The sequence below is a fragment of the Podarcis bocagei genome, assembly GCF_964188305.1.
Source record: "Podarcis bocagei genome assembly, chromosome: 4".
Lineage (NCBI taxonomy): Eukaryota > Metazoa > Chordata > Lepidosauria > Squamata > Lacertidae > Podarcis > Podarcis bocagei.
The window spans coordinates 100,496,230-100,522,762 of NC_138128.1; the positions used below are offsets into that span (position 1 = coordinate 100,496,230).

Below are 26,533 nucleotides of genomic sequence, written 5' to 3' on the forward strand. Positions count from 1 at the left end.
GTATGAGAAATCGGATTGGCAAAAACAGAACTCTACAGTGCCATCTGGTGTCACGGTGTTAGAATGCATAAACAACGCATATAAAGCAGTTACAGGTAGGTAGCCATGTTGGTCTGCCATAGTCAAAATAAAAAAATTCCTTCCAGTAGCACCTTAAAGACAAACTAAGTTAGTTCTTGGTATGAGCTTTCGTGTGCATGTGTGTATCTGAAGAAGTGTGCATGCACACGAAAGCTCATACCAAGAACTAACTTAGTTGGTCTTTAAGGTGCTACTGGAAGGAATTTTTTTATTTTGCATATAAAGCACTTTTTCTTTGCCAGTGTAGCTGAGTCCTCAGTGTATTGAGATTTTGGTCTGCAGGTGCTTCTTGCAGCCAGGAAGTGCACTTTTCTATGACGGCAGCACTTCAGGCAAGGCTCCCACTGATTCAAGCATCTAGTCCCTGTACAGCAAACATTTCAAAAATCCAACTTCTGCACTATCAACATTGTAATCAATGGAATAAAACAAACAAGCAAATAAAATCCATGACCAACTAGGAACAGAACAAGAAATTCCCAGCACGGAGATACTGGACTGAGAGAAGCAAGCCTAACCTACTAAATTTATGCCTGCCAGGCATCTGTGAAAGCATTTCTCCAGTACTAGCAGCAGTGGTCATAAAAACATTTAGTGCTTATAATGTGCTTCAGAATGCTTGAAGTGCTGAACATATTGCGGCCATCCCTTCAACAAGCCTCTAAGGTAGGTCAGGATTCTCAACCTCACATTACGGTGGGAGGATGAGGGCTAGAGATTTGACCACAGATAACTTGTGCCTTTCTAATTCAGCCTTCCTCAATCAATCTGGTGAGCTCCAGGATGTTTTGGACTGCAAATGCCATCATCAGCCCCTGCCAACATGGCTGGTGGTCATGGTTGCCGTGGGGAAGGCCAGTGCTAATCCAAAGATCAGTCTCTTGGCCACTCTAATAAAGTTTCTAACAATGTGCCATTGTCATTACAGGTGCCATTCAGGCATGTAATATTTTAAATACATACATACTTTCCTTTCTTATTGCAAAACATCCTGTGCAAGAGGTTTTACATTTAACTTCAGAATAAGCTGCTGCTTCCTTGGGAAAACTATGAGTGAGTTCCAGTAACAACAGGCAACACTGCAAACTTTAAAAATGAGACCTTGCTAAAAGTGTGACAGAAGGACTGCAGTCTGCTTCTACTGGGTGAGGCAGGCACAGCTCTCCCCCCCCCCAACAGATTAGATGCAGATGATAATGTGTGTTTGGGGCAGGGATGAGAAAGGGTGGCTGCAAGCAAGTTTGAAAGGGAGCAGAATGTGAGCCACTGATTGGTGGAACAGAGCAATTAGTGGAAGGTGTAGAACCATTGATATAGTTAGTGCAAGCTGTGGAGCTGGCATTTGTGAGCTGGGGCTGCCGGTAGCAGGGGCTTCCTCTACTGTCTGATTATGTGGGCTTTCTGGTTGCAGCTGATTTTTTGCTGTTTGTGGCAGCTGTGCATAGGTAAGTCATTGGAATCAGGAGTGGTGCCTGCTTTAACCTGTTCCCTAATACTGTTTATGCTACACAACTGGGCTGAAAGGTTCTTCATGGAAACTCTTCCCTGCGGGAGAAATTTTCTTTTTCTGGGATTCAAAGTAGAAGACTCTTCTTTATTTTTAGGAAATACTTTTCAGACATGGCACTCTAATGTAATCTTAAGCATATATTGCATTGGAAGCAAGTCCATTAAGTTCAATGGAACTTGCTTTCAAGTGTGCATGTCTGGTACTGACAATTTCCCCTTTGTTTCAAAAAGTAACCCATTGCTCCTCACTACAAGGTCCCAGAGCATCAAGCGCCTTAAAGGGGGACCATAATAGAGCAACTTGGTCATTGTTAATCTCTCTGCCGCACTGTATGTGCTGCTGCACTGAGTGCAATTATTACATATCCAATGACAATATTTTATAATAGTCTTCGTAAACTCAGAAGATACTAAAGTAGATACAATATACTTGGGTAAGCCAATATCTGTTTAAATTTCATTACTCTTCCTTCCACATGGTTTATTAATTAACACATAGATGCTGAGTCATTTTTCATAGCTGTGTGTTGTTGACAATTCAAGTCTTGCATCACTAATCAGATTTGCCCATGGCTTTGAACAACATAACACCAATTGTGTTAATTCTGGCCTTGAAGGTTTGTACAACTAAGTACCACAACAATTATTAGCAGCATAAGCTGTTGCAGCAACTTCTGGTAGTGGTGATGCTCTTCAGTTCAGCATCAAGAGTGCAAAGCAGACGAGGGTATTGTTTTCTCTGTTAAGGGAGAAACTTTTGCCAATATCCTGAAAATCACCTGGAGACCTAACTCTCAAACATCTGTGGATAGCAACAACTAAAGAGCTTTCTCTCCTGCTCCCTCCCAAATAGGTTGCTGGGGGGAAATATTTGAAGGGGACTGGAAAATGAGGCACAGATTTTTGTGTGAAATGGCTTGTTAGCTTGGTCATGGGACCAATTGCAAATCCCTAGGCTCAATCTGTTTGTTATGCTCACCTAATTGGTGGACCTTGGGATTCTAATAAAATCAAAGTAGATCCTACAAATCTAAAGGCTGGCCACCTCTGCAATAAAACCATAGATGGGGCTTGTGTGCCTGTGATTTTTATAGGCAAAATCTTTAGGATAAGGAGACCCTGTCGATGTTCTACACTACTAACATATAGCAGCCATCTTCTTATCTGGTTCCCGGATTGGTTGCTGGGGGGGGGGGCTGTAAATTTGCATAGGATTGGGTATTTACTGGTGGCAGCTGCTGTAAGGATTTGGAAGTGCTAAAGATGACCAAAGATCAATGTAATAACTGTTAAAGGAACAGGAACATATGACCTATGGGCAAGTTGTAATGTCCCTGACCTCTGTAACTTTGGATGTAGTTAGCTTGCTGTTTGTGGAAATGGAAAGGAGAACCACTCTCTTTTCTGTGTTAAGGGCAGAAAGAAGCTTAGCGCAGATGATAGTGCTTGTGAATATTCAAATCACTTCACATATGTTTTGTAATCCTTACATAACTCCTGTAAAGCAGATTAGTATTGTCATCCAAATACTGCAGATGGGACAGTGACAGACTAATTTAAGGCTGTGCTATATTTTGTTAACTATATAGACTAGTCATACAGTGTTTGTTAAAGTCTATACCGCTCACACACTGGTTTGCAAGCACATTTAAGTCCCAAACAAATCCCTGAATCTGATCAGTTTAAAACAATAAAAACAATAAATCCAATTATAAAGAAAAAAACAAAACTAGCAAAGCAGAGTAAACCAGCAAAACATAATTTTTAAATGGCATAAAACCAGCTAGTGAATTATTTGATGCAAGAGTCTAAGAAAGAGTCTAAGAGTCTAAGAAGGAAAGCAAATGACCACATCCATTGTCATTTAAACAGCCTGTGATAAAATAAAGGTCTTCACCTGGTTCCTCAAAAGACCTCAGTGAGTGTGCAGGTGTGCGTCTCGTGGGAGAGCATGCCACAAATGGGGCACCAGCAAGACCCCCTCCTTGGTTAGGCAGCAGGTAGAAACAAAGAAGTTCCTATAGAGGTAAGACCTGACTGGAGAATCTCCTTGCTTCTAACTCAGCCACTTAGGCTGTGGTAAAATGCACCCTCACGGGTGTCACTCCCTTAATCTTGATAGCACCAGGCTATGTGAATGCCTATGGCATGGGTCTTCAACTGGGGGATCAGGACCCACAGCTGAGTCGCCGCCTGCTCTGATGTGGGTTGCCATAGCAGCACTGCCAGCATAAAAATATATGGTTTTAAAGTAGAAGTGGTGTGCATGCTTGGGCTAAAGAACAGAACAGAAAGGTTCAAGACAGACACATGCCAACATTACGAGACTGTCTATATACCCCTCTCCCTAAGTTCAAAGAGTACAACAACTTTTTGTTTGAACCTGGGAAGCTGAGTGATTGACTGTTCCAAAGTTAATAGCAAGTAATTTTTCTTCTTACTCTAGAAGGCCAGACTTTGGGACCACAAATTGCAAACCCCAAATTTGCCACAAACAATCCCACCCTCACAACAGTTGCTTTGGAGAAGCCCTTCTGTGTGTTTGATGGCTCGATGTTGAAAGGAGCAGCCTATGAAGTATACCTGTATGTCATGATGGACTCTGGTAAGTGGGTGCTTATTGTGTCTGTCCTTGTTCAAGGGGGGTCCCCAAAAGCAGATATTATATTGTTTGGAACTGGAGTAAACCTGTCCCTGTCACAGGCTCCTATACAGAAGCAATTACAGATAGCAGTTTCCACTTGGATGGCAAAGTTTGGAATGGGTAGACAGTCATTTTGGCAAATGGCCACTGGCCATTCTCCTGCAGAGACACAAGAAAAACACTGCTAACAGTTACTTAAATAAAGAAGCTGATAGTGCTGGTGAGTGCCATGTACAAACTGTCACGTGAACTTTTTGCATGTGTCTGTTTCTGCTGCAGCAAGTACTTCAGGTTCCTTTCTTATGGACAATAGTAGTAAACCTCTCGATGCAACTTTCCAGCAAACCAGTGGAGGACAAAGTGGGCCTTACAAAGCTGCGGTCTTTAATGTTCCAAACTGTGCGTCGCTTCCCAAGCTGTCTGATGCTGTGGACGCCACCAAAGCACCTGCCATCCTGTCTCAGTATCTGGTCAGAGTTGGTGATGATGCCACTTGTTTGTATGACCCAAATTTTCTAGATGCTTGTAATCCGCCTCTCTCCCAAGACACAGCCTACAGGTAAGCATTTCTCCCCAAGAAAGTTTCTAAAACGTAAGTGCTCAGGCTAACCTGAAAGGGACAGAACACCCTCTAATTATAAGTCTTCCTGGAATTAAGATCAACATCCAAATCCTTCCCCAGGTATTCCCACAAAGTGAAATTGGGTGGTTGAAGGTTGGAGGGGGAGGTTGAGACTCCTCAGTGTAGTGCCCAGCTTGGAAAATGAGCTTTTTCAGGAAGAACACATTTGCTTTTGGTGGCTTTTATTCTTTTATTCTTATTGTCTTGCTTTTGCTTCTTTTAATTTGGTTGTTTTAAAGTATTCTACAGAGATTCCAGGGCAGTAAAAATTCAATATAATCTATCTAAGTGCAGCAGTAGAAATAAGGTAATGAACTACAAGACTATTAAGCAAAACAGAGGTCATAAAACCAATGTCTTGGCCAATGCTGAAAAGACTGAGAAACACCAGTGCCTCCCTGGGGAGGGAATTCCACAGCTGGGGCACCACCACAGAAAAGGCCCCCTCTCCTTTGCAAACCCATTTTGCTCCCAAGTCAGCAAGATTGTTCCTGCTGCGGCTTTATGTTTGTACAAGCTGCTTTTAAATACTCAAAACAGCGTACAAATTTAAAATAAGGCAGCTGACCTGCATTTAGCTGCAACTGCAGCAAGTCTCTTCCCAAGGACTCTGGAGCCTCACTGCAGTCCCTTGGCAGCCCTCTGAGTCACTTGCCATAGCCTGAGGTAGATCAGCAAAACATGCGCACAGTATAGGCCAAGACTCCAAAGCAGATTTAATAGGTTGGCTTCATTCAGAATACTCCTTGCAAAATGTAGGGAGGGCTACAGCACCCAGCAGAAACGCTCTGCTTTTAGAGGCCTTTAAAAAAAAAAGGGGGTTGCATTCAGGAAGCAGGATCAAGAGAGTTCCCTCTTCCACTGTCCACATGCTTAGTATACTAATCCTAGATTAAATATTCAGTAGAGACCAAAGTGTTGGAATTTGGGTCTCTGCCACAAACAGCTGCAAAGCCGTCATGGAAGGGCACTGATCTAAAGCAGAAGACAGGAGGAAGGATGCCAATGCAGGCTTCCCCACTTGCTGCTTATCCCTGCAAGCTCCCTTGGCTCAGCAGGGACTCAGATGTGTTTTCTGGGCGAAGGTGGCTGGGGCAAGGAGGGTGGCAGGGGGTGGGGAAGGCAAGAAAGCCTGGGAGGAACCATCTCGAGATCTCTGTCAAGCAGAGATCCAGATTCTCAAGCCAGGCCTTAATAAGTCTAGCAGCTTGCCAAGTGCCTTAATAGGTTATTGCTTATGCCTGAACTGTAGCCTCCACTGAGGATTCTGCAGGTAAGAGGCCAGGGCTTTGGTGCGTTAAGATGTTGTCTTCTGTTATCAGAATAGTAAAGCCTTTTCCACATTCTTGCTACCAGGTTTAAATACGTCCTTGTAGACAGTACAGCAGGTGTCATGAAAGACCAAACTCCCTGGTCTCAACCAATCAAAACCAGAAAGTGTAAGTATTATTATGAGGGGGGGGGGGTTGGGGGGGAGTAAACTGTATGCTGAGACCCCTCTAATCCCCGGATCCAGCAAGTATTAAAATTTAACCAAGGCTTCTAACTCTTGGAATAGGCAGGCCAGCTTCCTGCTGAGGTGATAGCCTGGGTGATGAGCCATTCAGGGAGCAAAGGAAGGGGCTCTGTGGAAGATGGCAAATGGAACTCACAGAAAGTGAGAAGGACAAAAGCCAGAGTTGAGAGCAGAGTTTGGCAGTAATGTGATCTAGAAGTAAAGTAGTAAGCTAGAGAGAGAGTCAGAACAATACCTGAGAGCAAGGCATGATTTCTGTTTGAAGGCTGTAGCTAAGGAAGAAACAAGACCCTTTTGGGGTGGTGATGCTGTGAACCCCTCAATTGTAGGTTCAGGTTGTACATATGTGTAAATAAACCATACATCATAAAGATTCCACAGTCTCTTCTGTCCCTCATTCCAAATGGACACACGAACCCTGGGTGAGCACCTGCAACCCCTGGAATCTGGCACTTCTCAGAGATTGGGGTGGCATGCAACAGTATGTTTCATGGGAGTGGCATTTCTTGTTTGGCTGTCCAGTGTTGTTATACCAAATCCTCCTGTTAAAAGAAACAAGCTACCAGTTGCCAAGTGTTCTTTCATTGTAGGCTTGCCATACATCTGGAATTTTGTGGACATACCTGGAATACTGCAGTCAGAAGCAGCATCCAGGCAGAAATTGGCTAAATGTCTGGGAAAATCAACAACTTCTGTCCGAATTCTAACTGTTTGAAATATGGCAACCCTACTTCATTGTCCCATCTAAATAGGTTGTGCAGAAGGCTGACATCACTCCACTTCCTCTCCTAGTAAAATGGTCCTCTACCATTGATACCTGGCCAGGTCGCAGAAGTGGTGGAATGATAGTCATAACTTCCATCCTGAGTGTGCTGATGTTCACCCTCGTGGCTGGATTTCTTGCTGCGACTCTTCTGACTGTAACGTGAGTTTCTTTTGTGCTCTGCTTTGTCTCTACCCATTATTAAGGTTCAGATCCAATCAACATCTCCCAATAGAACCCCTTCAGAGCTTCATGCACATGGGAAGGAAACCCAGAGGGTTTTGCTGCAGAAAAATACTGCCCTAGATGTAGCCTTATAGCACCATTAAGAGAGCAGCTCTGGAAGGTGATTGAAGTGGCTTTCTGTTTCAGTTGCTTAAGTGTCGCTTGAGCTATCATGAACTTGTCCTAATCAGTTGGCTTGCATATGCATTAAATTCATCTTGCTTCACATTATGCTTTTCAGTGAAGTTGGTTTAAAATGTAAGTGAGCTAGTGATCAAGGGCTTGCATGATGTGAACCTCTCCTTCCTTCCTTCCTTCCTTCTCTCTTTCTTTCCCAGGGCATCAGAAGAGACTCCCACTGAGATGAGATACGAATCCCAAACAACCCAACAGACTTCTCCAAGAGTGCTCGAAACTTCTGAGTCAGAACTAGAAGCTTCTTCCGCCCACTAAATATAGTCTTCAAGTCAGAAAAGGTGGCAAACCATCTGTGGATGTTACGAAGTCTGGTTACAAAACTGCACATCTTTAAAAAACTGTGACCCCGTGTGACTAGTCCCATGCATAGAACAGGAATATTCATGAACTTATCTCCAATTCTCAAGCAGCGATGAACTTAAATATATGACTTTTTTAAGTTTAAAAGGGGATCTTTTCTGGGTGGGTAGTCCAAAATAATATTCCAACATTAATTGCTTGAATGACTTCTTAACTTTGAGCAATGGGCTATAAGTCCTGTTACTGAAGTTGGGGGTAGCCCATCTGATGTTTTCCAGTATTTCTGACTACAACTCCCATCAGCCCCATCCAACATAGCCAGTGGCCAGGGATTATGGGAGTTGTAGTTCTAAACATCTGGAAGACACCAAACTGGCTACCCTGATTTAAGTTACGGTATATAGCCAGGGTCATTTAGCATGTGTGGTTTTTATAAAGCAATCGTTAGATTTGTGAAAATTGATTGTAGTAGAGTACAAATTTAAACTTCTAAAGGTATCATAATTGATGCTGTATTTAAGTTCCAATTTAAAAGAAGAGAATACTGAGTAATTGGAGTCAACGTGGCCGAGTGGGGAGGGGAATGGCAGAGGAAAGTGGTTACAAAGCTGAAAATTGTTGTGGCTGCTTAAGCTCTGTCTTTGGGTGAAACTGTGGGAAAGTGGTTACAAAGCTGAAAATTGTTGTGGCTGCTTAAGCTCTGTCTTTGGGTGAAACATGGGAAACCACATTCCAGAATGCTCATTTGTTTATTGTACATCATGACATTACTGAAAATCTTCCTGCGCTTCGAACAATAGGGCATTGGAGGAAGCATTGTTGACCTTGTTCTGACGCGATACTCCTCTAATAACACAATCTGTGGTGTTTTCACGCAGCAAGAGTTGCTGTTTATGATTTTTGTTGGCCCTGTTGTCAGTCTAATCTACATCAGACCTAATGAAGGGCATCCCCAAAAAAGTTTTTTGTTGACTTGGCTGAGGGATGGGGAGTTTGTGGCCTCCAACTCTACTTGGATTCCAGCTCCCATCAGTCCCAGGCAGTGTAGACAATGGATGATGGGAGTTGTAGTTTAGCAACAGCTGGTGTAGGGTTGATCACTTGATTTGTAAAGTGATAATGTAACTAAAAATCTCAATCCAGATACTTTAAGCTTAAGCTTTTTTTAAAAAAAAAATGTTGTTGGCTGATTGTATGATTCAGAAGTGTTGTGGTAAAAACTGAAAGGTACTTTGAAGTTCTGGAGCATGAGTATACAAGCTGTGAAGCCGGGAGCTGAAGAACGCATAAAACACTGCTTAAACAGAGTTTAACGGTGCTCCTCAGTTGTTACTTGCCCAGTCCTCAGTCACTTTTCTTCCTTGTGTCTTGTTTCAGACTGCAGATGAAGCTATTTACGCTTATATTTGCCCAATAGCCTGGTTCAGATGTACAGTATTGAGAAACTGTCTTTCCCATTATAAGTGAGACTTAGACTCACATGGTTCACCATTGCAGGAAACTGTGGCTTAATAAACATGCTGGGATCTTTGGGCTTGTTCACATTAACCATAGTTTAAGCAACCCACAGCCCTCAGATGTCATGGGCAACTGTGAACAGTTTAAAATGGGAAGCAGAAGCTTTACATTTCCTCCTTTCAGGTGTGCAGGCCTATAGCTCTTAAGTATTCGATCCTATGTTGTCCATTATGAGAAGAAATGTAACTTGGTTCTTTGTGGTATGTTGCACTTCCGAGTTAAATGAACAGAAATGTGTGTAATTTTTTGAGAATAAACAATCCAGAGGAACGCATTGTGTTTCCTGCCCACAACTTGCTTTGAAGAAGTCAAAAGCTCTGCATGTTTCAATGGGTCTCTCCTCTCCTCTCCTCTCCTCTCCTCTCCTCTCCTCTCCTCTCCTCTCCTCTCCTCTCCCCTCCGCTGTGTTTGCCATTCACAGAGCTTTACCCCTCGTGGTCATTTTGATATTATCATGGGTCCTGCCCAGGGGCTGTAGAAAGGACCGTGCTATTCGGATGGCAGGTTGAGGACTGCATTACAAATGCATGTTGAAAACTGAAAACTAACACAGCAGGCCAAGGGAAGGGCTAGGCTTGAACTCCTGGATTTCTCCTGCTAGATGACTGTGGCCTTATTTTACATGGGGGGAGGGTGTAATAATGTCACAATCATGTCAGTTGACTAGCAGGTGGGTTGTCCCCCCACCTGTCAACGTTGGCCCACAAGGTGGGAACAGATAAGGATCTGGCCCACTGAGCCAAAACAGAACCCCACCCCTGTGGTAAATCAAGTTTCTCTTGATTTGATTACCACTAGCTTTCTCTAGCCAGTTTGCATGCTTGCTCCTCGTGCCATTGAGAAGAGAATGCTCTGGAACATGGGCAAGAACCACCCTGTACTCAAATATGATGTAGTTAAAGATTATAGGTCATCAAAGCATGTAGCTGAACCTGTTTGCAGAGGTCATCAACTTTGAAAACCGAATGAAAGGCAGGGAGAGTGGTGAAGGGATAGGACCGGACAAGACTGACCTTTCCGCTGTCTGAAACCGGAGCAAAAGAATCTCAGGCTGCAGGCACACCATACATTTCAAGCACATTTAAAACAGATGGCTTCCGACTCGGAATCCCAGGCTCCCCAAACAATTTCCAGGTTGGAGGAGGCTGTGAGGCCGAGAGGGGTATAAATAACTAGGTCATACTAGGACACATGGCATTCATAGGTGTCTAGTAGAGGTGGACAAGTTACTGCTGTGGCAAAACAGGGACAAGGTCTAACCCTCTGCAACAAAGAGTAGTGCTTCTATGAGATCCATGCTTTGTTCTTGGGAGGAGTTGCTACTATTTGGAAGACCACATTAGCACTATTCTTGAGTCAAGGGCTAAGCACACTTCCTCTTTCCCTGGGGAAAAGGCTCTTTAGCACTCAGTTGGCGCAAATGACTTGTTGGGTTTTCTGTGGGTTGCAGTTTCTTCCGATTTAGAGCTGAACAGTGGGTTTCCCCTGAGAATAGTTTGTTTTCCAGGTCAGGGGTGGGGCGCAGAGGGTGCTCTTCAGCCTCCGCACTCATCCAGCCCTCACCGCTGACAGGCAGGCACTTGTGAGCTGGGCAAGGTGGGACATGGAGGGTGAAGAACCTCCTCTGCGCTCACCCAGCCCTCACTGCCACAGCCCGGCAGGTTGCTACAGGGATCTCGGGGGGGCTGGTTTGTGCCCCCCATATTGTGTGCCCGGGGTCACGGCCCCCCTGGCTCCCCCACACTTCACCCCTGGGAGCAGGGCAAGGAGAAAACTGCTCAGCCCCATGCTTTCCAGGCACAGGGCAAGTGGAAGTGAGGATGAGCCCAAATACAACAGAAAAAAATACATACCTGCAGATCTATCCAATTCCCAAAGACTACATATGCTGTTTTTGCATGGAAGGGTACATTTACAGTAGAAAGTTAACTTTTTAAAAAATTGAAATGATAATAATTTTATTAGTTTATTAATTGTTTTTTACATAAGTCTCAAAGTGATTTACAATAAAAATAACTAAAACAGGTTCAAAAGAAATGCATAGAAAACGAAGGATGTTTTAAAACAATAGAAAATGAGCACCGAAGGCAGAGATGAGTACGTAGGTGAATTTTCCATCCAGCTGGAAAAGCTTGTTGAAACAAAAATGTCTTCAGTTGTATCTCAAAATTATGATGCCCCAAAACGGGCAGCTACAGCCCTCTTCTAAGTTGCTGTAGCGCAGGCTTCTTAGCATTAAGGACTCCTGCTGAATGCCCTGAGCTGCCAGGGAGGGAAGGGGAAGGTGGTCTCTCAAGATACCTTGATCACATAATGTGTATGTTATTTATTTGCTACAGTCTACCCCACATTAACAACATTAACTCTGGGCACAGACAGATGACTTTGGAATCTCTCACACACTAACAAGGTTTTTTTAAAAAAATCTCTGAAGCTGTATGTAATTGTTAAATATTACCATGGGTATGCTCCTGATATTCTTCTGAAAGAATGGGCTCCATTAGGAATATAAAAAGAAAACTATCTTGTTTCAGCCCAGTTCTCATAATTTTATTTTATTTTTTAATTTTTTAACATTCCTGTAAGTGCTTTTATAGGTAAGTATGCAGTTCCCAATACGTTGAGGACTGTGTTCTTGCATAAGTGTCTTGCTTGTGCAGCACCTGATTATCTTGTTTTCCTTGTTTTTCTGGCCCATTTCATGCTTACAAAGGAATGGGCTGCCCATCCACACCGCCCACCCCCACTCCCCCGCCCGGCCAAAGCAGAAAACTTGCCGTTCGATCAACTGTCCTTTCAGTTGGCCACTTAGTTAAGTCTTGGGTGTTAGCTGTACAACATGAAGCTGAGTTTGCTCTTGTGTTTGCTTGGCAGTTTGGGATCTGGATGGGCTGTTCCAGTGGAAGACCTGGAAAAAATCAGTAAGTATTACCTTCTTGCTTGAGCAGGAATAGGTTGCCAAAGCGTTGAAGTGTAGAGCATAAAGCCCACTGTCATCTCAGTACATAAATTTATATTGATGAAGTTCCATATGTTTGGGTGATGTTTTATGGCAAATAACTGTTCATATTAAATAACAGTTTATGTTCTACACTACACATATGATTTGCTTGCAAAATATTTAATCCATAATCTTTTTCTCATCATGACCTGATTCTGCTGATACTTTCAGACTTTCTCTTCCACTGTTATTGTTGTTTTCTTCCCTTGGGAGAGTCCTGTACCTTTAAAAGCTGTGTGACAAAATTCAGATACTTAAGCTTTCCCCATTATCACAACTGGATGCCCCCAAAGAGCTGAATTTCTGCTTCTCACGCAGATGTTAAAAGCATAATAATTTTGCTTCAATATTTTTTTCTTGGCAACCTTACAATAAATCAATCCTTGTCATAAAGAAATTTACTTTTATGTACGATTCCAAGCAGCACTTCAGAAAACAAAGAATCACAACTAATAATTCAGTGGCGTTGCATTGTATATGTCTGAGAAAGAACTGAAACCTTCAAGGCTATAACTGATTATCGCCGAGAAATGACTAGAAAGCCTCATGACATGAGTAGAAAGCTAGAAAGGGCATCTGTATGTTAAAGCAATAATGGAGAAATCATTTTGTTTGTGATATATTTTCAGAGATATAAATAGAGCAACGTAAGATACATTTCATATGAAGCTGTTAGGGAAGAAACCAAATAAGCTTTATGTTCCCTGCCACTACATCAGAGAAGCTACAATGTTAACAACATCATATTTCAGTTATTCTTGCAATGCTGTATGCAAAACATGTTTCGCTGCTGCTGCAATGCTCTCTTCAGAAAGGAAGCAGCGGGGGGGGGGGCTGGATGGCTAAAGGGCAAACATGCTGATGGGCAGCTAATGAGTTTTTCAGGTTATTGTTTTTAGGTTGTTTGCTGAGATTAAAAAACACATTTGAATAGAGATGGATTATTATGATAAACTGATTGGGTGAAAAGCAGTTCTGCTGGCCCTCCGCCTGTGCAGACTAAAGTTTGGTGTTTCCTTGCCTTACGCCAGCACCTCAGATCTGTCTCTCGGGCCCCTGGGACTCTCCCTGGCTTGTGTCCCTCCTCAGCCACCCCCTCTCTCAGAAGGCCTCATCCCTCAAGGACTCTGCTTCAAACTCTACTTCGGTGTTTTTGCCTGCCTGGAAGGTCTCCTCGGAGTATGGCAACATTCACATTCAGGGGTCACTTTTGTCCCTGGCCCTGCCTACCATTAGCATGTGGCCTCCAGAAGCCTCTCTGGAAGAGAATGTGGCCTCTGGCAGGAAAACATTCCTTACTCCTGACCTATATACACTGAAGAGCTCCAGTTCTTTGAAACTCCACCCCATTTGTGCATCTGTCTGTCTATCTATCTATATCTATCTATCTATCTATCTATCTATCTATCTATCTATCTATCTATCTATCATCTATCTATCTATCTATCTATCTATCTATCATCTATCTATCATCTATCTATCTATCCTCTATCTATCTATCTATCTATCTATCTTTTTTGAAGGGTATAATCCTTCTAGCTATCTTTGAGTATTAAATGAGTTCTTTTTCACTAGGGAGCAGTTTAGTCTTCAGTAGCATAGTTCTTTCATAGAGAAAAATTTAAAACTACTTAGAGAAGGCAACTCAACTGAAGGAATTAGTCTTCTTTTATTACTTAGAACCATGTGTGTGCAGTTTTTCATGACTTGAGAATGGCAGCTAAACTGAGCTGATTCTACCAAAAAGCCCTCCATTTGAAATCTGGCTGATGGTTCATTCAGACACAGCTGTCACGATTCAGGTCTGTGCTCATGAAGTGATGGACCTGCATGCCTGATCCAGCCCATTTCAGCATCTCACTGGACCTGCAATTTGAAACAGCACAACACATTCAGCTATTGAATATTGTTGAGTGTGTGTGGAGAAAATTTGGCACATGGTATGGCATTCTGCAGCAGCTGCCATCAAGCATTTTGTACAACAGCTTCTGAATAGGAGCAGCCTCTGTCAGTGCTGTGAACTTGGGACTTTCAGAAGCAGTACCACTGAAAGTTTCACAATAATTCTTGCCCCCTTCTGACTGGGAGGGGATGGAGCTGATTTAAAAGTAGGAGCCTGCTCTGAACATAGCAATAAATGTCTGTTTATGTCTTTGCCCTTAGTGATGGCTATCTGCAAGTTTGGGGCTGTGATTCAAGCAAAGGCACTTTGAAAAGTGCACTTTATTCAATTGACAGGGTTTGTGATAAATTAGCTTTCCCATGGAACAAGACCATGATGTTACTTTTCATTTTGTTTTTCAGCATTGGATTTTTTCCCTAACAACAGCATGCTTTTAACAACCTACATGAGCACCTACTTTCTTGTCAATATCCCAAAGTGTGTTACCACCGCAAAGTTTTCTCCAGCCACAGTGAGAATAGCTGTAGCTCAGCTTCCTGACTCGTCCACTTTGCCAGGTATGGGATTTATGTGTGTGTGTGCATGTAACATTTGATGCAGCTGTGCATTGATGCTCTCCTGCCTGAGAGATTTCGTTACTCTAATCCAGATACGGAGAACCTGTGGCCCTCTAGATCTTGTTGGGCTCCACTTCCTATCAGCTCCAGTAGGCAGGAATGATGGGCATTATAGTTCAACAACATTTGGAAGGCCAAAGGGTAGCCCCCTTTGGTCTAATAATTGTTTCCCTTCTATTAAAAGTCTCACATGTTTCTCCAGAGGACAAACCTCAGCATTCTACTTTGAGCAGAAGTCAGCAGCTGAGGGGATGGTCTGTTGCGGCTGTCTTCCAGAAGTGATGAACCTGCGGCTGTGTGAATTTTAAAAACTTATTTCCACATAGCTCCCATGCAACCCACCTCAAGGGCATTTAAATGCCGAGTGCCTGAAACATAGGGAAAAACATTAACATTCATATCCCTTTATATCCCAAGTGCTCAGTATATGATTTTCAAAACCAGGTTTTAAAACTGCAGTCCAACCTAAGAAAGTTTAAAATAACAAGAGTCACCAGCAGATGTGACCTGAGGGGGGGCAGATGTTTTCCTTATCCTTCTTACATCAGTCTTGTGGCACCACACAGACAAGCAAAACTTGCTGATCAAGAACTGAAGATAAAAACTACAGCGTTTCTGTTCCACGTTTTACTTCATTCCTTTTCCATTAATGTACGTCTCAGCTGGACTTTCCAGTCCCAATCCCTCTTGCTTTGAAATGACCAACAGAATACGTGGACAATTTTTCAGGGACTCTTTCATAATGTAGAGAATTAGCGACTGAGTGCTGTAATCTTTTTCTCTTTTCCTTATCTGGACATGCAATAAGAGTGCTTGAGGAAAGAAAAATACAACATATTTTATGCTTCCTTATCTGTCCATCTCACAATATTAAAACTGTCAATGAGAACGTTTTTCTGTCATTTAGCCAGACTGTAGAATTGAGCAATGGAAACTGGGGAAATGATGGGCTCTTTGCTACTGGAAAGGGCTCCCCAAGGATGTTATGCTATGCTGTGGCTTATTTATGTACAGTATTTTGACCCAAAGGCACCCAAAGCGATAACCAGCATAACAGTACAAAGTGGGAGGCTGGAGAGTACAATAAATACAACTGGGTTTGATGGTTGGCCTGTAATACAAAGAAAGGTGGTCATATATTCAGGAAAATGAATAGGTTCTGGATTACGTTTTAGTCCCCCTAAGCTCTTGGGCCATGTTGTTTTGTTTGCTTGGATTTACAGATATAGAGGGACACAGAGAGGTGCACACAATCATTCCCCCTCCATTAAGCTGAAGAATTTAGCAGAATGATGAGTCTAGTCTTCTGTCTACTTTCTTGGCTTTATATAATCCTTGAAATGTCTTTACCTGACACTACTTTGGATGACAAGAATTTGGAGCTCATGATTGCTAGTGCCTGTCCCTCAAGTGTCCCATTTTAAGCGGGACATACCAGATCACAGAAGCCAATCCCAGCTTCTGTTTGGATCCCAGAAGCACTGGCGGAGGAAGAGGAGTGCGGGGGGAGCACACCGCCCCTGGCAGCTCCATCCCGGTGGGGTGCCATCACGGCTGACCCCCCGCTAGGTGCCACGCCCCAGCAGGTGGTATGCCATGCCCCCAGGACACATGCCATGCCCCCGCCTGCTCTCCGCCCCGCATGAAGCTCTGCCACTGCCCAGAAGGTCCTGTTTTTTCATCTGGTGTGAGTCCAGAGTGCTGGACCAAAAGATGCTCACTCTGGTGCAAGTCAGCAGGGCTGTGCCACCTCTGGTGTGATCCTGCTAACGAGTGCCAGAGTGCCGGAACAGAAGAAGGTGCGTCCCTCCTGATGTCCCAATTTTGGGAACAAAAATTTGGAGGGTATGGAAATAGCATGTAGTGTTCTTTCTCATTTCTACCAGTGCAGGCTTCCAAGAAGAAGGGATTTCATTTTTCAGTGATCCATTTTTGGAAAAGGAAAGAGAGAGGCCTCTCAAATAGAGAACTCCAGCATGTCAAGAAGAAGGCTGGGCTAGCATTTTATGCATGCATAGAAATTCTTGGTTGCATATCAAAGAGGCAATCCCTCACCTGCCATCTGAACAGGTGCCATCCGAGAAGAGCTGTAACATTTTCTGTTTCTACATGCTGAAATGACTCTTTGTGCTGTACTGTTGAGATATATTTGTGATTATCATATTATGGGTTGTTCTTCATCTTTTGAAGGTGTGACAGATACTGAACAGATTGAAAATCTCCGCAAGACACCTCAAGCCACTCTTTATTTTGCTGGGGAATTCAAGAGTGTCTCCTGTGAAGTAGCTAGGGACATTGTGGTCCTGGATTTAGATAACAGCCAATATGAGCTCATGACAGTCGTAGGCTACCAGGTGGGATCAGAATTTTGCCGTCAAACTAAAGGTCCCTTCTGCAATCAAGCCCTCAAGCCATCCACATTTTATAGGTAACTATGAACACTGAAATATATGCACCTCTGACTTTTTAAAAATAATGTATATTTTATTTACAGACCATGCACTAATTTTAGAGGCTAAACATTTGTACTTTTCAGATGGTTACTGGTGTATGTTGGGCTGCATCTAGGCAGGGGAGGAACTGAGGTTGTAGCATTCTAGGACACTGCAAACATCAAGCTTGTGTTTAAAATAGTTTACAATCAGCAGGAGAAAAACCTGTCACATGGAACCTTGCCTTTGGAATGATCTCAGGATAGGCACATGATATGGGCGAGGTGTAAATAATAAATTATTATTATTATTATTATTATTATTATTATTATTATATTCCAGTTCTCAGTGAATGGGATCCGTACCATTTGAGAATACAAAGGGGGGTCCTTATGTCTGAATTCTCCTCCGTATACACACATGGAGAATTAGCATGATGATGGGGCAAAAGCTAGGCTCCCCTGGTATCTAGGTTTTTTTTTACATGGAAGAAATCTTTTTATAGGGAGAAGAGTTTTAGTACAATCTGGAGTGGCATAGTCCAACACAGGTTTACCACTTAAATAAAATTAGGCTGCATTCTACCAGGGTTTCCAGGAATGGTGTAAAAAGCTTTCTTGTTCCATTAGAATGCTTATGGCGTAGGAGAAACTCCCCATCCTTTGCTTACCTATTAACGATAGATCTTTTGGGTTTAACTAGTACCATACAGTATAAAATAGTAGAAGAGACAGGTTGAAGCAGGTAAGTGATTTTGGTTGTTATCAATAACTTTATTATGTGTGCACACTTTTAATTATGGCCATTTTTTGCACACCACCTGCATTTATTTTCCAATATAAAAGCAAAAGTACATAGTACCAGTATTCTAAAAAGGCAACATTCCCCCCAGGGCAATACCAAATTTTAATAATAGAAGCTAAGACTATGGATTCAGCATGGTGGGTCGAGCATTCCTATTTAACATGTTAAAACATGGGGCAAAGACTACAATGAGATTGTCTCCAGTTCTATTTTCATACTTGATATTTTAAAGTGCATATGAATTTTCCCTGGCCTTTTAATCTCTGTTTTCTAGGGTCAACTTCTTTTTCTTGGATGGCAAGTCTACAATAAGAGCTCATACAGATTGGTCAACAGCAATACAGACCAAAAATGGTGAGTTTCAGAAATGAATAGATATATCCTAGAATGTAACACATTGCCCAGTTAAAAAATATCTGTGCAGCTAACGACAGATATGGTAGCAGAAAATATTCACCTACTTGGTATGTGAAAGATTTTGAATCTGGGTTTTCCACTGCTGCGTAACCTAAGTGGCCATTGATGTACGGATGCCACCCACCGTGTGAAAATAAAAATAGATACACTTGTGAGTTGTGAACAAGCGGAACCTTAAAGTCTAACCACTTTTTATCTATCTATACAATAGATTCCATACACTAGAATCCACTTCACAGGTGCACATGTAGGCCAGACTAAAAATTCTTAGACTATGCCACAATACACTTTGCTTCCCCCACCACCCAAAAAACTAACACAACTTTGGAACAACTTTGCTGGGCTTAGTTTTTTCTGATATGGAGAAGTTGGTACTTGTCCTCCTGACCTCTAGTTCTCTATGTGGAAGGAATGTTCTTTCTGTAGGAAGGAGTGTTCAGTCACATGGGACCACTCTGACATTCTGACACTTTGTTGATTCAATAGGAATATGTTGTGTGTATACTCGTGTCATACAAGTCCTGCCTGAATACCTCAGTGCAATATTTTTAGTTGTTATACATAAGTATAAAGTACTTCCTTAGTAGGGATATAAAATGGACTTTGACCATTTATAAATGGACTTTGACCCAATCTGTCTTGATTGCTTTAATTCATGGGTAGGCAAACTAAGGCCCGGAGGCCGGATTCAGCCCAATCGCCTTCTCAATCCGGCCCGTGGATGGTCCGGGAATCAGCTTGTTTTTACATGAGTAGAATGTGTCCTTTTATTTAAAATGCATCTCTGGGTTATTTGTGGGGCATAGGAATTCGTTCATTCCCTCCCCCCCCAAAAATATAGTCTGGCCCCCCACAAGATCTGAGGGACAGTGGACCAGCCCCCTGCTGAAAAAGTTTGCTGACCCCTGTGTTTAATTCTTGAACCCGTTTTCCTTTTGCATTCCAGTGACAAACTATGAAACTGCTGATGTGATGTTTGAGCGAGCCGGAGGAATGATAGTAATCACCATTCTGGTCTCCGTTGGTGGGGCTGTCCTAGTGGTTGCCTTAATTGTAGCAGTAGCTCTTTCAAATAAGAAATAGAACGCCAGGCAACTCAGCACTTCCTTTCTTCTGGAACAGCGGCAACAACAGATATGAATCAACTGCAGGATTTCCCCCGAGAATCAAAGAATGTACTTTAGTGACATGTTTTCAGTCAAAGAACAAGCATTCTGAAGAACGAGAGTATCTTAAAAATGTTTTGGGGTGTTTTTGTGTGTGTGTAGAATTTAACCTCAAATGACTGCAGAATTTATGCTGTTTATGTGGCCTCTTCCCACAGTATGTTTTTAAAGTCTATATATCTGAAAATGAGATTGTGGTTCCCTGTATGTTCATTGGTGACAAACCTTTGTTGTTGCCACATAATGTATGAAATGCTGCTTAGATGAGTCTGAATCATAATAACAATTTCAATGTCTTTAGTTCCAGAGAATTAAGAGGAGGGAAAACTCTTAAAGTGACACCTTTAACTGGACCAACTTCTACAAAGGTGCATATGCAAATTTTAATGCTTTATTCTTCATTATTCCTGCCTGCCTAAAAAAGAATACATCTGCAAAACCCAATAAGGCAGCTTGCTATTTTCACATTTATACAAGTGCGCTTTTGGACAGGCTTGGTCTACTTTCTGTGCTCTGTTACTATAAAATAAAAATGATCAAACGTTGTACAGTCCTAAATGCTCCAATGTCATGTAATACAAAATGACACTCACAAAAACGCTTTTGTAATCATTGTGTCCAAATTGAAGAAATGATAAATTGTTAATCTTTGTGACTTCTTTGTCTTTCAGTTTCTGATTGTATGCTGCTACAATGAATGCTGGTTTATAGTAGTAGTAGAAATGAATGAATGAATGAATGAATGAATGAATGAATGAATGAATACTGCAGGGTTTACAGTGGTGCCTCGCAAGACGAAATTAATTCGTTCCGCAAGTCTCTTCGTCTTGCGGTTTTTTCGTCTTGCGATGCACGGTTTCCCATAGGAATGCATTGAAAATCAATTAATGCGTTCCTAGGGAAACCGCCTTCAGACCAGGTCCGGGGACAGTCTGTCCCCGGACCTCTTCTGAAGGCTGGGGGGGGGGGACAAGGGCTTTTCTTCCCACCCCCAGCATTTTAAAAAACCCTGGGACAGCGGAGGACTTCTCCGCTGTCCGGGGCGATCTTAAAATGCTGGCGGGCGGCATTTTAAAATCGCCCCGGACAGCGGAGGACTTCTCCGCTGTCCGGGGCGATTTAAAAGCCCCTGGGAAGGCAGGCAGGGGGGACAAAGACTTTCTTTTTTTTTTTTTTATAAAATTTTTATTGGTTTTTCAGAATTTTTAAAGACAAACAAACACAGAAAGAACAAACATACATGTATAAATTCATAACATATTTTCATAAACCTCTTTTCTGGGACTTCCCCATACCTCCCCTTTCTGCATCCCAATGTCCAAAGTTTTGTAGCAACTCCCAATTGTTACTTTTCAACCTCTGTCATCTTAGTCCTCTCTATGTTCTGATCTTATATCACTGTATCCCTTTGTTTCTAAAAACCACAGCACATTAACATTCATTAAGTTTATAGTAGTCCTTCAGGTAACTTTTAAATTTTCTCCATTCTTCTTCCACCGTCTCTTTTCGTTGGTCACGGATTCTGCCTGTCATCTCAGCCAATGTCATATAGTCCATCACTTTCATCTGCCATTCTTCCAGAGTGGGTAAATCTTGTGTCTTCCAATACTTTGCGATGAGGATTCTTGCTGCTGTTGTAGCATACATAAAGAAAGTTCGGTCCCTCTTCGACACCAATTGGCCGACAATGCCCAGGAGAAAGGCCTCTGGCTTTTTAGGAAAAGTACATTTAAGTACCTTTTTCATTTCATTATAGATCTTTTCCCAAAAAGCCTTGGGGGGACAAAGACTTTCGCCCCCTGCCCGCCTTCAGAAGGTGTTCCCGCCCCCCGCCCCACTTCGGAACAGCTTTCCGAAGTGGGGCGGCTGGGGCAGGTACCCCTGCCCCCCCCGCCCCACTTCGGAACAGCGTTCCGAAGTGGAGCGGATGGGGCAGCTGTTCCCGCCCCCCCTCCCCCCTTCGGAACAGCGTTCCGAAGTGGGGCGGATGGGGCAGCTGTTCCCGCCCCCCCCCTTCGGAACAGCGTTCCGAAGTGGGGCGGATGGGGCAGCTGTTCCCGCCCCCCCTCCCCACTTCGGAACAGCGTTCCGAAGTGGGGCGGCTGGGGCAGATGTTCCCGCCCCCCGCTTCGGAACAGTGTTTTAAAATGCTGGGGGTCGGCAGCGAACGCTCCCGACCCCCAGCATTTTAAGATCGCCGGGGCAGGCGGGGGGAAGGCAGGCGGGGGGGGAGCAGGCGGGGGGGTCTTTGCTCCCGACCGCCAGCATTTCCCTATGGGCTTTCGTCTTGCGATGCAAGCCCATAGGGAAATTCGTCTTGCGAAGCGCCTCCAAAACAGAAAACCCTTTCGTCTTGCGGGTTTTCCGTCTTGCGAGGCATTCGTCTTGCGGGGTACCACTGTATATTGCAGAATCTATGCATATCCATTCAGAAGTAAGCCCTATGGATTTCAGTCAGGCTTATTCCAAGATTGCCGTTTTAGTCATCCTACTGGCTAAGTGTGGTTTGGGTGATTAGTGTGACAGCCCCATTTAGACCCTTCTGATCCGCTCCCAGATGTTTGAACCCCTCTTTTTCTAATCCCTTTAACATGTGAACAACTTATGGCGAAGTAGCAATATAGGAGGGTGTACCTTACTTCTTTATTGTTTACTCACATTGTATACAAAATGCTGCTGCCCTCCCAAAAGAAGGACTATGTTTAGCAAAATCAGGCGGTGATATTTCCATTGTTCCTCTCATAAGGTATCAGCCTTAGTATTATCTCATCACCAAGTACAGCTCACTGCAGCTAGACAGGCAGCTAGAATAAGGAGGAGATTCTATAGCTAAGAGCCAAACTCAGTGTGACATTGGGGATCTGCTGCATTTTTAAACAAAGCACCCCCAAAGCTGCTATTTCATAGAATCATTTATTTGTGCATGTGTGTTTTCCCCTATAGGGCAAACAACCTGATGGTGCGATTTTAATTGGGAATGTGGCACTAGGAAAGGATTAAACTTCTCCACCAGAAGCCCTGCCCCACTTCATTTGCCCCTCTCCCCTTGACTGCTATTGAGGGAGAATAGGGAGATCTGATCTCCTCCTGACACTACTTGCACTTTTTAAAAGTCTGGAATGGATTAATCCATTTTGCAATACTTTCTATGGGAAAGCGTGCCTTGGTTTTAGAACACTTTGGAAGTTGAATGGACTTCCAGAACAGATTAAGTTTGAGAATCAAGGTACCACTATACTTGAAATATGGGAATAGCAGCACTGAACATTTTGTTTGGTTAAAGTTTTTTTTAAAAACTGCCATTCCTTTATGATTGTGGTGCCATTATAAGCAAAGGGGGAAACTGGCAGATAGCGCCACCTAGAGGAAGCCCAAAATATGGACAAATAATGTGGCAAAAAAGTAGCAACTGGGAAATACATTTTGTTTTGTTTTGTGCTATGGACTACAGATCATAGATGGAGGTGAGGAAAGCAGGGAAGGCAAGTACAGTTACAGCTGCCAATTCTACTGCTTTCTTCAAGCACCCCAGGGCTCCTTTACAGGAAAGGTGACCTAACTGGGCTCCTGACCCCCACAGGGGTGAAAGAATATAGTTGGCTAAGGGAGCCGTGGACTCAAAAAGGCTGACCTCTGCTATTGCCATTTACCAGAAAAATAATAATAATAATAATAATAATAATAATAATAATATTTATTTATACCCCGCCCTCCCCAGCCAAGGCCGGGCTCAGGGCGGCTAAGAAGCAATAATAAAAATAAGTTGAATGAATACAACTTAAAAACAAAATTAAAATACAACATTAAAATATTGAAACATTAAAATATTAAAATGCAGCCTCATCACAGGAGGAGAAGGGAAAGAAAAAAGAAAGAGGGAGGGAATCAAATTGGCTCCAAGCCAAAGGCCAGGCGGAACAACTCTGTCTTACAGGCCCTGCGGAAAGAAATCAGAAAAGGATGTCTTCAACTGCTGGCCAATTATGCTGAAGTGTGCCACTATTTTATGGCTGGGGTGGGTGTCAGTACTTTTCAACTGTCTCAACTCAAGTGGGTCCTGGTGTAGAAAGTTGAGAACCCCTCAAGTAAAGTCATAGCAGTGCTCACTGTGTGAGGAAAAGTGTTTATATATTGAAGAGAGACTCCTGAAACACAAGACTTCAAATTCCCCCTCCACTTTCTCTCTTTTCTTTCTTTCTCTTCCTACCGACTCACCTGTTCTTTGTTTTCTTCTTTCCCTTTCTTTGTTGTTTGGTTGTGTAGCGAGGCTCCAGGCCCCCCAGTTCCCTCTGAAATAAACACACAGACACAAATATATTGGGTTAATTGGGATAAAGTAGGCTACAACTTTATTGGTTACAGATGTGAGCGGTTTGGCTTAGGCATTTGGGTGAAGCCAGACTATATCCTGACTCCTGACCGACTGCAGAAAGTCTCTGAAGGGTCAACCACCGAGAGGGGAAGTCCTATGATATACATCAATTAAGAGCACCCCCAGGGTCACCGATGGGGCCGTGGCAGGGCCCTAGCCCAGGCTTCGGACAGGCTCCACACCCCTGGATCCCTTTAATGGGATACCCTTAACGTGGAGGGGCAGGCCAGAGGCAACAACAACCGCCCCTCCCATGACAAGGCTTACCCAATGCCTAGCCTTACAAAGTTGTGACGATATTGCTATAAGGCAGGCGAAAACCAAATGGCTGGTGCCAATTTGCCAAGTGGAAAAATTCCTCCCTGGCCCCCACAACCAGGCAGCCAACATTAGTCATAGCAAGGCCACAATCAAGTAATGCATAAAAAAGAGGGTGGGTGGGCTGGGAGACCCGACAAGAAGGCGAATAGAGGTTGCCCCCCCCCCAGCTGCACTGCAGTTTAAACAGCATTGGCCACGCCCCCAGCTAACCCAATTGGTCATCCAGGGGGCGTGACGTGGCTGGGAGCCCTAATGACGTGGGTGGCATCCCTCTGCCCCCTGCCAGGTCACAGGGAGGTCCCGGCTGCCCGCCCACAACTCCACCACCCCGGGGAAGGGGAGTGGCTTTCTAGGTAGGTCTGGGCTTCAGTCTGGCATGAATGTAAGTAGAAGATATAACAAAGTAAAGGCCCCTCCAGTTATCCGTTTATTGAACATTCCTCTTTACAAAACATGTTAACGGTGTGTTCAGGACAATGTCGTAGCTTTAAGAAATATGGTTTATTGACCTGTTTACACCTTCAGTCTGCATGGAGGGAGTCCAGATTTCAGTCTTTCTTCCCACTTCTTCTTCCCAGCAACACTTGCTGTGGAAACCAAGCCTTAGGAGGAATGGTAGAAGGAGCTGGGTATGTTTAGCCAGGAAAAGAGGAGATTGAGAGGAGATATGATAACCATCTTCAAGCATCTTAAGGGCTGTCACGTGGAAGGGGGAACATGCTTGTTTTATCCTGCTCTAGATGGTAGGACTTGAACCAATGGCTTCCGACTAAACATACGGAACCAAAGGAGATTCTGACTAAACAAGAAAATCTTTCTGACAGTAAGAGCTGTTTGACAGTGGAACTATCTCCCTCGAGAGGCTGTTAACTCTCCTTCCTTGGAGGCTTTTAAGCAGAGGTTGGATGGCCATCTGTCAAGGATGCTTTAACTGAGATTTCTGCATTGCAGGGGGTTGGACTAGATGACCCTTAGGTCCCTTCCAGCTCCACAATTCTATGATTCTAAGCCTCTCCTCCTGTCACCTCACACCCAGTGACCCTGGCAACCTTCCAAATCTCCAGTCTCTGTTCGCCCCTCAGGGCAAGGAAGGAGGAAGTTTCTCTCAATGGCCCTGTATCGTTTCTCAATGGCCCTAGCTTGGCCAGGTCATTTTGCATAGGCTTTAATAAAGATTTAATTTACGAATTACAAATTTGCGAATTTTTTTTTTTTACGTTTACAAATTTAATAACAACAATAACAACAATATTATTATTGGTAGTAGTAGTAGTAGTAGTAGTGACCACCTCCCAAGGAAAAGCTGGCTCTGAAGGTGCCACTGTGCAATTACAAATTCCAGGGGATTAATTAGGACTATACCTGAGAGTTGGCCCCATTGAACTCAGAGGGACTTCTTAGTTCTGGGTTACTTGAGCCCACCCTCAAGTCATAAACTACTATCCCATGTTTACAAGGTTTTGTCCTCTCCTATATGAGAAGCGTCGTTCTCAAAGGGTGGTGCGCTGGGCTGGCTCTCCCTGACTCTCACGTGTTTCCTAGCCAGGAGTCTCAGGCCGCTGGATTTCTCGGAGGAGAGACTTCCTTTGGGAAGGATTTGTGTTCTTATGTAGCTTTCTGGATGTTCCATGATCATATATATTGTTGTAAACAAAATCTGCAGAAATTTGAATGTTGTTGTTTTTCCTGTCTGCCAGGTTATCTGCTAATGCCTTATCTGGCTGCCATCTCCTTTGAGATGGTGATTTCCCAATTCCTGAGCCAATGGGAAAGTTCCCTCGCCCCCTCCCTCCTTGCAGAGAAAACATTTGGTCACTTTGGGAGTCAAAATGGTTTCAGGGCGGTCTTCCTGTGCTGCTCCAGAAATGTGGTCCACATATCTATATCTATCAGAGCTTAAATTTATTATTACAATATTATAAGGTAGCTGTGTGTTCTATGTTATAAATCAAGCACTGCTCGGAGTTGCTTCTTTTTGTTTCCCACTGCAGTTCTTACCAATAAAAAACTGGCGCGAGCAAGTTTTCCTTTCGAAAGGGAGGACCGCAGGCGCAAAGCGGCGCCGTTTCTGCAGCCTGGAGCCAAGGAAAAATCGCAGGAAGGAGGAGGAGGAGCCGAGCCGGG

The 26,533-nt window shown here is 43.5% G+C and overlaps 2 protein-coding genes and 1 long non-coding RNA gene across 3 annotated transcripts; 2 read left to right on the forward strand and 1 right to left on the reverse strand.

The window, feature by feature from the left end:
- The first annotated feature begins 1,447 nt into the window (after nt 1–1,447).
- UPK3A (uroplakin 3A) lies at nt 1,448–7,852 on the forward strand. Its single transcript, XM_081191208.1, has 6 exons — nt 1,448–1,526; nt 4,037–4,195; nt 4,514–4,793; nt 6,213–6,295; nt 7,165–7,297; nt 7,699–7,852. The coding sequence occupies exons 1-6, from the start codon at nt 1,472–1,474 to the stop codon at nt 7,811–7,813; spliced, it is 825 nt and encodes a 274-aa protein (XP_081047334.1). The 5' UTR covers nt 1,448–1,471; the 3' UTR covers nt 7,814–7,852.
- Nucleotides 7,853–12,199: 4,347 nt separating this feature from the next.
- On the forward strand, nt 12,200–20,154 carry LOC308585794 (uncharacterized protein). The gene is made up of 5 exons (XM_081191915.1): nt 12,200–12,297; nt 14,682–14,837; nt 17,088–17,325; nt 18,408–18,487; nt 19,497–20,154. Exons 1-5 carry the CDS (start codon nt 12,216–12,218, stop codon nt 19,631–19,633), a joined length of 693 nt encoding a protein of 230 aa, XP_081048041.1. The 5' UTR covers nt 12,200–12,215; the 3' UTR covers nt 19,634–20,154.
- A 2,221-nt stretch (nt 20,155–22,375) lies between these two features.
- Nucleotides 22,376–25,047, reverse strand: LOC308585856. The gene is made up of 3 exons (XR_014007635.1): nt 24,919–25,047; nt 23,932–24,005; nt 22,376–22,520 (listed from the first exon to the last, which is right to left on the reverse strand). It is a non-coding gene; the product is annotated as an uncharacterized lncRNA (long non-coding RNA).
- Between the last annotated feature and the right edge of the window lie 1,486 nt (nt 25,048–26,533).